Below are 11,572 nucleotides of genomic sequence, written 5' to 3' on the forward strand. Positions count from 1 at the left end.
TAAAACAGAGAGTAAGATAGGTCTTCAAAGGGAAACCAGAGTCATCTTGAAACCTAATCTCTTAAGTGACATCTCATCACTTTTGCCAAATTCCATTTGTTACATGCATGTTGCTAGATATATTCGAGTGTGGGGATTACACAAGGATGTGAACACCAGGTGACAGGAACTATCAGGACACTGTAGAGCCTGTTGCCTGAGCCCTCTGTTCCTGAGCTGGATGAGATGCTCCCTATGGACAGGGAAGGAGAGGGAGGATTCCTCCCTGGATCCTGGGCCATGAGCTGTAACTGAGATGGGGAAGCTGGGCCCTAGCAGCCTTGAGCAGGGAGAGCAGCATCCAGAGTCTCTGAAGGCCTGTCCTCGGTGGTGTTCCTGGAGCTCATTCTACAGGCTCCTGAGAAATACCTGGTGTCTCCCTTCCTGCTCCAGGTTCAGTGATGGCACAGTGGGAACTTCGAGTTAGCCATGTGGGAATATTTATACCATAAAAGTCAACAAATGCAGGGATATTTTTCAACTCAGAGAGAAGTGGTTTTTTTTTTTTATATATATATTTACCAGCACACCACTGCACTCTCTCTTAAAATCTCTCCTCTGTCCTGTGTCTGTGTCTCTCTTGCAGCTCTGGAGCTGAGGCTGAAGGATGGAGCCCACCGCTGTGAGGGGAGAGTGGAAGCGAAGTACAAAGGAGAATGGGGCACAGTGTATACTGAGTACTGGCTCATAGCAGGTGTAGAAGAGGTGTGCAGACAACTGGAATGTGGAGTTGCCATTGATGCTCCCAGAGGGTCATATTTCGGACCAAGACTTGGCCCCATTTGGTTTTTATATGTTTCCTGCGAGAGTATAGAGGCTGAATCAACTTTGACTCTCCATAAGTGTGTCCATATTGAGTTTAAAAACTATAATGACACCTTCTCTCATGACCAGGATGTTGCAGCAGTCTGCTCAGGTAAGGCCTGTCTTGTCTGGGAGGGGATTCCCAGCAGGAAACACCTCTGTCTCATTCACAGAATGACCATGGGAAAACCAGATCACATGCTTTAGAGCACCCTCGGGGGAAGGCTCTGGTCACACTTGGTTCTTAGAGCATTAGGTTCTCAAAGGCGAGTAAGGGTTTGCTTGGCCCTGGACGGTAAAAACTCCAGATCTGTGGACTGCTGGACCCTTCAGATTGGAGAAGAAAATGGCAACCCACTCCAGTGTTCTTGCCCTGAGAATCCCAGGGATGGGGGAGCCTGGTGGGCTACCGTCTATGGGGTTGCACAGAGTCGGACACGATTGAAGTGACTTAGCAGCAGCAGCAGCAGGATATACTTTAAAATTAACAGGGTGCTATGGCATTTTAACCTTGACTATGGTTTTTACTCCCGAATGCTGCTCTAATTTAGATTTTCACATGTTTATGAACTGTTCCAGTTTTCTTGTGCTAATCTCTTTGTCAGTTTCTTCCCTCTGGTCTATCGCTTCTATATTTTCAGAAACATGTTTTAGTAAAGGCAGGTCAAAGTGGTGACACAGGAGAAGTAAGAAGAGAATAGCATGTCTGTTCCAATTCTCTAATTGAAACTGAAGTCTTGGAGTTTCTTCTCAATTTTAGGAAAGTGATGTGAAAGAGAATTTCACCCTCTTTATCAGATTGTTGAAGGTGAAGTACTGTGTTTAGGATAAATCCAGAGTAGAAATTGTTTCTGAGCTCTGTGGAAGAGCTGACATTGGAGGGCTGCAATTTTCTTAATGGGAACTTTTTAAGGAACTTCAGATTTTTTTCAGATTTTCCATTTTTTTGTGCTTTCAAATATTGGTAGTTGTATTTTCAAGGGAAGACATGGCAAGGACCTAACAGAAGTAAAAGAGATAAAAAAAAGAGGTGGCAGGAATACACAGAAGAACTACACAAGAAAGGTCTTACTGACCCAGATAACAATGATGATGTGGTCACTCACCTAGAGCCAGATATCCTGGAGTCTGAAGTCAAGTGGGCCTTAGGAAGCATTAAGATGACAAAAGCTAGTGAATGATGGAATTCCAGCTGAGCTAGTTCAAATCCTAAAAGATGACGTTGTTTTAGTGCTGCACTCAATATACCAGCAAATTTGGAAAACTCAGCAATGGAGTTCCACAGAACTGGAAAAGGTCAGTTTGTTTTCATTTCAATCCCAAAGATGGACAATGTCAAAGAAAGTTTAAAGTTCCACACAACTACACTCATTTCACATGCTAGCAAGGTAAGGCTCAAAATCCTTCAAGGTAGGCTTCTACTGTATGTGAACTGAGAACTTCCAGATGTACATGCTGGATTTAGAAAAGGAAGAGGAACCAGAGATCATATTACCAACATCTGTTGGATCATAGAAAAAGCAAGAGAATTCCAGAAAAAATCTACTTCTGCTTCATTGACTGTGCTAAATCTTTTGACTGTGTGTATCACAACAAACTGTAGAAGATTCTTAAAAAGGTGGGAATACCAGACTACCTAACCTGTCAAGAAGCAGCAGTTAGACCCAAATATGGAACAATGGACTGGTTCAACTCAGGAAAAGGAGTATGACAAGGCTGTATGTTGTCACCCTGCTTATTTAATTTATATGCAGAGTACATCATGAGAGATGCTGGACTGGATGAAGCACAAGCTGGAATCAAGATATTCAGGAGAAATATCAACAACCTCAGATATTCAGATGTTATCACTCTAGTGACAGAAAGTGAAGAGGAACTAAAGAACCTCTTGATGAAGGTGAAAGGAGAGTGAGAAAGTGACTTAAAACTCAACATTCAAAAACTAAGATCAGTCTATGGTCACACCACCCTGAACATGCCCAATATTGTTAAAAAACTAAGATCATGGCATCCAGTCCCCTCACTTCATGCCAAATGTGCAGTGCTAAGTTGCTTCAGTTGTGTCCAACTTTGTGCAACCCTATGGACTGTAGCCTGCCAGGCTCCTCTGTTCATGGGATTTTCCAGGCAAGAATACTGAAGTGGGTTTCCATTTCCTCTTCCAGAGAATCTTCCCAGGATGGAAGGGAATCGAACCCACATCTCTTATGTCTATCTGAATTGATAGGAAGGTTCTTTACCACTAGCATCAGTTGGGAAGCAAATATATGGGGGAGAAATGGAAACAGTGGCAGATTTTATTTTCTTGGGCTCCAAAAGCACTGCAGATGGTGACTTCAACGATGAAATTAAAAGATGCTTGCTCCTTGGAAGAAAAGCTATGATAAACCTAGACAGCATATTAAAAAGCAGAAACATCACTTTGCTGACAAAGGTCAAAGCTGTGGTTTTTCCAGTAGTTTGGTATGGATGTGAGTTGGACCATAAAGAAGACTGTGCACCAAAGAACTGATGTTTTTGAACTGTGGTGCTGGAGAAGACTTTTGAGAATCCCTTGGACAACAAGGAGATCAAACCAGTCAATCCTAAAGGAAATCAACCTTGAAGATTCATTGAAAGAACTGATGCTGAAGCTGAAGTTCCAATACTTTGACCACCTGATGTGAAGAGCCAACTCATTGGAACAGACCCTGATGCTGGGAAAGATTGAGATGAGAGCAGGAGGAGAAGCAGGGCGACAGAACAAGATGGTTGGATGGCATCACTGACTCAATGGATATAAATTTGAGCAAACTCCAGAAGATAGAGAAAGGCAGGGAAGGCTTGGGTGCTGCAGTCCACAGGTTGGACAGTTGGATAGACTTAGTGACTGAACAACAATGTATCTTTTAAATATTGGTAAGATCTAAAGTGATAACCCCCCCTTTCATTCTTGGTGTTGTTAAATTTGTGTTCTCTTAGTTTTTCTTGATTAATTTTTTTGCTAGAAGATTATCAGTTTCATTAGCCTTTCAAAAGGAATTACCAGTTGACTTTGTTGATTTTCTTTATTGTGTATGTTTCCTATCTCATTGATTTCTATTAGTTTTTGTTCTTCTCGTTTGGTTTTGATTTGCTGTATTTTTATAGATTCTTGAGGTGGAATCTTAGATCATTTGCTCTCAGTTTTCTTTTCTTTTCTTATGTAAGCCTCAAAGAAGCATAAAGGCTGTAGATTTTCCTCCAAACACCATTTCTGTTGCTTCACACTGATTTTGAAACTACATAATTTCTTTTGTATTTTATCATCATGAAATGTTCTTTTCTCTCTGAATATATTCTTTATCCTATAGGCTTACTTCATATAATATTAATCTATATAATACAGCTTTCTCTGATCAGTGTTTGCATGGTATATCTTTGTGACCCTATGTTTCTGTGTTTATACAGTGTATGATTTTGTCTTACTTTATCTAGTCTGATCATCTTGCTTTTAGTTGGAGTGTTTAAATTATTTAAATTTAATGTAATTATTTACATACTTGTGTTTAAGTTTACTAGCTTGCTGTTTGTTTTATGCTTTTTTGTTCCTATTTTAATCTTTAATTGAGCATTTTAATACTCTATTTTATGTACTCTGTTGGTTTATTGGCTATATCTCTTTTTACAGAGCTTATCATAATGTTGAAAATATTACTCTTTAATCACATTTTTCTTTAGATATCATGTCACTTAATATATAATGTAAGACCTTATTATAGTATAATTCTATTTCACTGTTCTTGTTATTTATGTTACTGTTGTCATATATTCTACTTAAAATATATTATGATTTTGTAATACAAAATTGTTATTTTTGTCTTAAATATTGTAGTATTTTAAAAATGAGAAGAAGTTTTTAAAATATTTGCTTGCAGAATTATCATTTAACACAGTTGTTATAGCTTTGGGTAGATCCAAGCTTTCATTTATTATCATTTTCCTTTAAATTTAGACCTTTAGATAACATTTTTGTGTAGTGTATGTTTGATAGCCTCATATTCTATCATCTGTTATTCATCTGAAAACACTTTAATTTTCTTTCAGGTTTGAATGTTATTTTCAAAAGTATCTGAATTCTATGTTAATATTTGCCCCCCGCCGAGTACTCTAAAGATGTTTTTGCATAATTATCTGGCTTGCATTACTTCAAACAAGAAGTCAGTAATACTTAACATTGTTCCCCTATATATAGTGTGTCAAAATTTCCTGGCTGCTGTTAAGAGTTATTTTTGTTTATGAATGGACTTCAGCAATCAAGTGCCCTAGGTGGTTTTATTTAGTTTATCTTGTTTGAGGTTTGTTTAGCCTCTTGGATCAGTGGGTTTATAGCTTCATTAAATTTGGAAAAATTTCATCTATCATTAAAAAATTTTTTTTCTACTTATCCCTTATTCTGAATCTCCAAATAACATATTTTACATGGTTTGATATTATCCTTCATGATACTAATTTCTACTCATATTTTTCTCTCTCTACTTCAATTTGGATGGTCAATTACTATGTGTTGAATTCCCAATTCTTTTATTCTGCAATGTCTTGTCTCTTGTTTAGTTAATCCAGACAATTTTTCATTTCAGATATTGTATTTTACTTTTAGAAGCTCAATTTGCATATTTTTTCTCTACTTTGTTTTTATGTCTCAGTAGGTATATTTATATTAGAGGTTTAAAGACCTTATCAGCCAATTAAATCATCTCTGTAATTTCTGAATTTGCTTTTAATGATTGCTCATTTAAAATTTTTTTATGGGTTATATTTTTCTTCTTTGGAAGTCTAGTTTTTTGACTGGATTCAGGCACTAGTATGTAGTCATTTACCAGAAAGAACTCTAGCAATAAATAATCAGCATATACTCAGAAACAAGGGAATTTTAAAAAATTACATAATTGATTCCCTTTTATTCTTTTCAGAATATGTTCCTTGGATGACTAATGATACATTGTCATTTTGGTTTCCCTCCTAAGCTTCAAAACCTTTTATGATTTCAGCTTACTTGCCACAAACCCCACCTATATACCTACCCTTCACTTCTATAGCAGTTGCTTCCCTTTTTGACAAACCCATCTTTAAATCAATAAACATTTGTATATTTAAGATCATGTTGCAAAGATGGGCTCGATGAAGGACAGAAATGGTAGGGACCTAACAGAAGCAGAAAATATTAAGAAGAGGTGGCAAGAATACTTGCAAGAACTGTACAAAAAAGATATTCACGACCCAGATAATCATGATGATGTGATCACTCATCTAGAGCCAGACATCTTGGAAAGTGAAGTCAAGTGGGCCTTAGAAAGCATCACTACGAACAAAGCTAGTGGAGGTGATGGAATCCCAGTTGAGCTCTTTCAAATCTTAAAAGATGATGCTGTTAGAGTGCTGCACTCAATACACCAGCAAATTTGGAAAACTCTGCAGTGGCCACAGGACTGGAAAAGGTCAGTTTTCATTCCAATCCCAAAGAAAGGCAATGTAAAAGAATGCTCAAACTACCGCACAATTGCACTCATCTCACTTGCTAGTAAAGTAATGCTCAAAATTCTCCAAGCCAGGCTTCAGCAATACGTGAACCGTGAACTCCCTGATGTTCAAGCTGTTTTTAGAAAAGGCAGAGGAACCAGAGATCAAATTGCCAATATCCGCTGGATCATGGAAAAAGCAAAGAGTTCCAGAAAAACATCTATTTCTGCTTTTTTGACTATGCCAAAGCCTTTGACTGTGTGGATCACAATAAACTGTGGAAAATTCTGAAAGAGATGGGAATACCAGATCACCTGACCTGCCTCTTGAGGAATCTGTATGCAGGTCAGGAAGCAACAGTTAGAACTGGACATGGAACAACAGACTGGTTCCAAATAGGAAAAGGAGTATGTCAAGGCTGTATATTGTCACCCTGCTTATTTAACTTATATGCAGAGTACATCATGAGAAATGCTGGACTGGAAGAAACACAAGCTGGAATCAAGATTGCCTGGAGAAATCTCAATAACCTCAGATATGTAGATGACACCACCCTTATGGCAGAAAGTGAAGAAGAGCTAAAAAGCCTCTTGATGAAAGTAAAAGAGGAGAGCGAAAAAGCTGGCTTAAATCTCAACATTCAGAAAACAAAGATCATGGCATCTGGTCCCGTCACTTCATGGGAAATAGATGGGGAAACAGTAGAAACAGTGTCAGACTTTATTTTGGGGGGCTCCAAAGTCACTGCAGATGGTGACTGCAGCCATGAAATTAAAAGACGCTTACTCCTTGGAAGAAAAGTTATGACCAACCTAGACAGCGTATTAAAAAGCAGAGACATTACTTTGCCAACTAAGGTCCGTCTAGTCAAGGCTATGGTTTTTCCTGTGGTCATGTATAGATGTGAGAGTTGGACTGTGAAGAAGGCTGAGTGCTGAAGAATTGATGTTTTTCAACTGTGGTGTTGGAGAAGACTCTTGAGAGTCCCTTGGACTGCAAGGAGATCCAACAAGTCCATTCTAAAGTAGATCAACCCTGGGATTTCTTTGGAAGGAATGATGCTGAAGCTGAAACTCCAGTTCTTTGGCCACCTCATGTGAAGAGTTGACTCATTGGAAAAGACTCTGATGCTGGGAGGGATTGGGGGCAGGAGGAGAAGGGGACGACCGAGGATGAGATGGCTAGATGGCATCACGGACTCAATGGACGTGAGCCTGAGTGAACTCCGGAGATGGTGATGAATAGGGAGGCCTGGCGTGCTGTGATTCATGCAAAGAGTCGGACACGACTGAACGACTGAACTGAACTGAACTGAACTGAACTTACTTGTGTGAAACAGGAGAAATGACAAAATCCAGTGTTAGGTGATAGGAGGAGCAGAGTGTGATGAAATATGCTAAAAACTGTTTCAACTAATATTTTCCCCAAATATTTATGTGTCTTATCAGTATTGAGGCTTACACAACTTCAGTTCAGTCGCTCAGTCATGTCCGACTCTTTGCAACCCCATGGACTGCAGCATGCCAGGCTTTCCTGTCCATCACCAACTCCCAGAGTTTACTCATGGCCATTGAGTCAGTGATGCCATCCAACTATGTCAATCTCTGTCATCCCCTTCTCCCCTGCCTTCAATCTTTCCCAGCATCAGGGTCTTTTCCAATGAGTCAGTTCTTCACATCATGTGGCCAAAGTATGGGAGTTTCAGCTTCAGCATCAGTCCTTCCATGAACACCCAGGACTGATCTCCTTTAGGATGGACTGGTTGGATCTCCTTGCAGTCCAAGAGATTCTCAAGAGTCTTCTCCAACACCACAGTTCAAAAGCATAAATTCTTCGGTGCTCAGCTTTGTTTCTAGTCCAACTCTCACATCCATACATGACTATTGGATAAACCATGCTGCTGCTGCTAAGTCGCTTCAGTCGTGTCCGACTCTGTGCAATCCCATAGACAGCAGCCCACCAGGCTCCCCCATCCCTGGGATTCTCCAGGCAAGAACACTGGAGTGGGTTGCCATTTCCTTCTCCAATGCATGAAAGTGAAAAGTGAAAGGGAAGTTGCTCACTAGTGTTCGACTCTTAGCGACCTCATAGACTGCAGCCTATCTGGCTCCTCCCTCCATGGGATTTTCCAGGCAAGAGTACTGGAGTGGGTTGCCATTGCCTTTGTCAGCAAAGTAATGTCTCTGCTTTTTAATATGCTGTCTAGATTGGTCATAGCTTTTCTTCCAAGGAGCAAACATCTTTTAGTTTCATGGCTGCAGTCATCATCTACAGTGATTTTGGAGCCCCCCAAAATAAAGTCTGTCACTGTTTCCATTGTTTTCCCATCTATTTGCCATGAAGTGATGGGACTGGATGCCATGATCTTAGTTTTCTCCAACTGGGAGCTCTCCAAATAATGGCTTGCTTGCTCTCTACTTTCATCTTGTACCTTTTTTTTAAAATATCAGTTTCTTTTAAAATTATAAAATGTTTAATACGTTAAACCTGCATGAAGGAAAATTAAAAAGACACATATAATTGGAAAATCATTCTGTGTTAATAGATTGAAAGAATTAATATTGCTAAAATGTCTACAGTGCTCAAAGTAATCTATAGACTTGATGCAATCCCTATCAAAATCTCAATACCATTCTTTATATAAATAGAGAATAGCATCAAAATATGAGTGTGTCATTTAGTTTTCATCTATTTATGAATTTTTCCTGTTTTCTTTTCATTCTTGATTTCTAGCTACCATTGTGGTCAGGAAAGACACTTGGAATTATTTTGATATTCTTAAATTTTCTGAGGCTTGTTTGTGACCTAGCACGTCCTGGAGAATATTTCATGTGTCACTGAGAAGAATGTGTATTTTTCTATACATTGGGTAAAAATGTGCTCTCTGGGTCAGTGTATTGGGTCAATGGGCACTATGTGTCTGGTAATGCCATTTAGCCTATAGTGTTGCTCAGCTCTGTTGTTTTCTTATTGATTTTCTGTCTGAACGATCCATCCATTATAAACAGTGGGATATTTTTGTGCTGCTTTTATTTCTCCCTAAGATCTGTCAATGTTGGCTTTGTTTATTTACATTTTTTGATGTTGGGGGCATATATTGAATAAATATGTAATAACATGGGTTATCGATTCTTGTTGAACTATTTAATCATTATGTCTCCTGTGATGGTTTTGGCTTAACTTCTCTTTTGCCTGACTTTGCTTTCTTTTGATTACTATTTGCATGGAATCTCTGTCTCTACCTCTTCACTTTCATCCTATGTGTGTCATGAAATCTAAAGTAGGTAGTTGGGTCTTGTTTTTTAATCTACTCAGGCCACTCAACATTTTTCATTTGGAAGGTTTAATATATTTACATTTAAAATCACTATTGAAAGGTCAGGACTTATTGTTACTACTTTGTTCATTGTTTTCTGTCTGTTTTGTAGTTCTCTTGTTCTTCTCTTCCACTGCTTTCTTTGTGAAGTGATTTTTCATAGTGCTATGCTCTGACTCTTTTCTCCTTATCTTGTTATCCACTAAACTTTTTTTTTTTTTTAATATATTTTACTTTACAATTCTGTATTGGTTTTGCCATACATTGACATGAATCCACCACGGGTGTACATGCGTTCCCAAACATGAACCCCCCTCCTACCCCCCTCCCCACAACATCTCTCTGGGTCATCGTGGTTACCTGGGAACTTGCATCAAGCAATTGATAGCTATAATAGTCCATAACTGAAGTTAAGTACAATTAAGGTAACAAATTAAATTTGATAGCAAATGGAAACTCTGTATTTTACTATCTCCACAATACTTTATATCATTGACGTCAGATTTTATTTCTTTACATATTCTTTTTCCACCAGCAAATTTCTGTGATTATAGTTATTCTTGCTGTGTTTGACTTTTGATTTACAAAACATGGGTTAAAATCACATGCTGAGATTACAATATATCAGTATTCTGTACTTCTCTTCATATTTATCTTTACTAATGAGAGGCAAGACAAGATGAGTGGTGATGAAACCCCTCAGTTTTTGCTTTTTTAAAATTAAAAAAAAACTCTCTTCATTTTTAAAGGACAGTTTGCTAGATAAAGAGTTGATTATTGGCAGATTTTTTTCACTAAATGCTTTGTATATGTTACCCTGCTTTCTGGTCAGCAAGGTTTCTGCTGAGAAATCTGCTTTATGACAGAAACTCCCTTATATGTAACAAGTCATTTTTCTTTTAATGTTTTAAAATTATCTTTGCATTTGAGTTTTGATAATTTAATTATAGCAAGTCTTGGTTCTACCTACCTATGAACTTTTGAGCTTCATAAATCAAGTCCTTTTTCTCTCTGAGCTTACTTAACAGAACAGACTCATCTTTTCCCCCATTTAGGTCATCTAAGAAATTCTTGGAATATTTTGTCATCAAAAATTATCAGAAAAATAAAATTTGTTACTTTGAAAGTGGATTAGTTATTATGTAAGTATTTCTTCTCTTGAGCCATTATCTGTCTACAGGTTGGCATGCACTAATGGATCCAGCCTATACAATGTTCTGTATGCCAAGCCACTTGAAGAGTGGCTCATGGGGGAAAAATCTGATTAGACTAGTAGCAGAAAGTCTCAGAAAAGCTTTCTAACTTTGTCTAAAGGATAGATCTCTGCACTCTCATAGCCATTTTTCTCTGGTTTGGTTCTGCTCTTCATGTCTCTATACTCAAGTTTGAGTGCCACACATTACGCATTATTTTCTTGGGCTCTGTAGATCCCAGGCTCCTAAATGAAAAAATTCCCCAACCAAAATAAAATCTATGTTCCTGGTATTCAGCCATTACAGATGATCTGTCTTGGTCCCTGTAGTTTCCTGGACCTTAGATAAGGAATTCACATTTCTAACCAACCCCAAAGTACACCTTGCTGGGATCCAGTCATTCCAAATTGACCCTGCTTCTGGGTTTCTCTTTAGAAACTTGGTCATGAAAATGCAACTCTGGCACTAACTGTTAAATTCTCAGTTTGTGCTCAACTCTTGGAAAGTTTTCACACCATTGCCTGTGACATATTGTTTTCAATTTGCAAGCAAGGAAAATGAACGCTCACTGTGTTTGTCATTATTTTTATCTTAGGATCTGTGCGTCTGTTTGGTGGGGATAGACCCTGCTCAGGGCGTGTAGAAGTACATTCTGGAAAAGAATGGATCCCAGTGTCTGATGGGAATTTCACACTCCCCACTGCCCAGGTCATCTGTGCAGAGCTGGGATGCGGCAAGGCTG

At 38.5% G+C, this 11,572-nt stretch overlaps 1 protein-coding gene across 1 annotated transcript in view; it reads right to left on the minus strand.

The window, feature by feature from the left end:
• Nucleotides 1–8,794: 8,794 nt before the first annotated feature.
• The window catches only part of LOC120857783 (antigen WC1.1-like), a 12,021-nt gene continuing 9,243 nt past the window's right edge, over nt 8,795–11,572 (minus strand). Inside the window, exon 6 of the mRNA XM_040233519.1 lies at nt 8,795–8,808. Within this exon, the coding sequence (XP_040089453.1) occupies nt 8,795–8,808 (14 nt within the window). The remainder of the gene's footprint in view (nt 8,809–11,572) is intronic.

This window comes from Oryx dammah, unplaced genomic scaffold (genome assembly GCF_014754425.2).
Source record: "Oryx dammah isolate SB20612 unplaced genomic scaffold, SCBI_Odam_1.1 HiC_scaffold_29, whole genome shotgun sequence".
NCBI classification, from domain to species: domain Eukaryota; kingdom Metazoa; phylum Chordata; class Mammalia; order Artiodactyla; family Bovidae; genus Oryx; species Oryx dammah.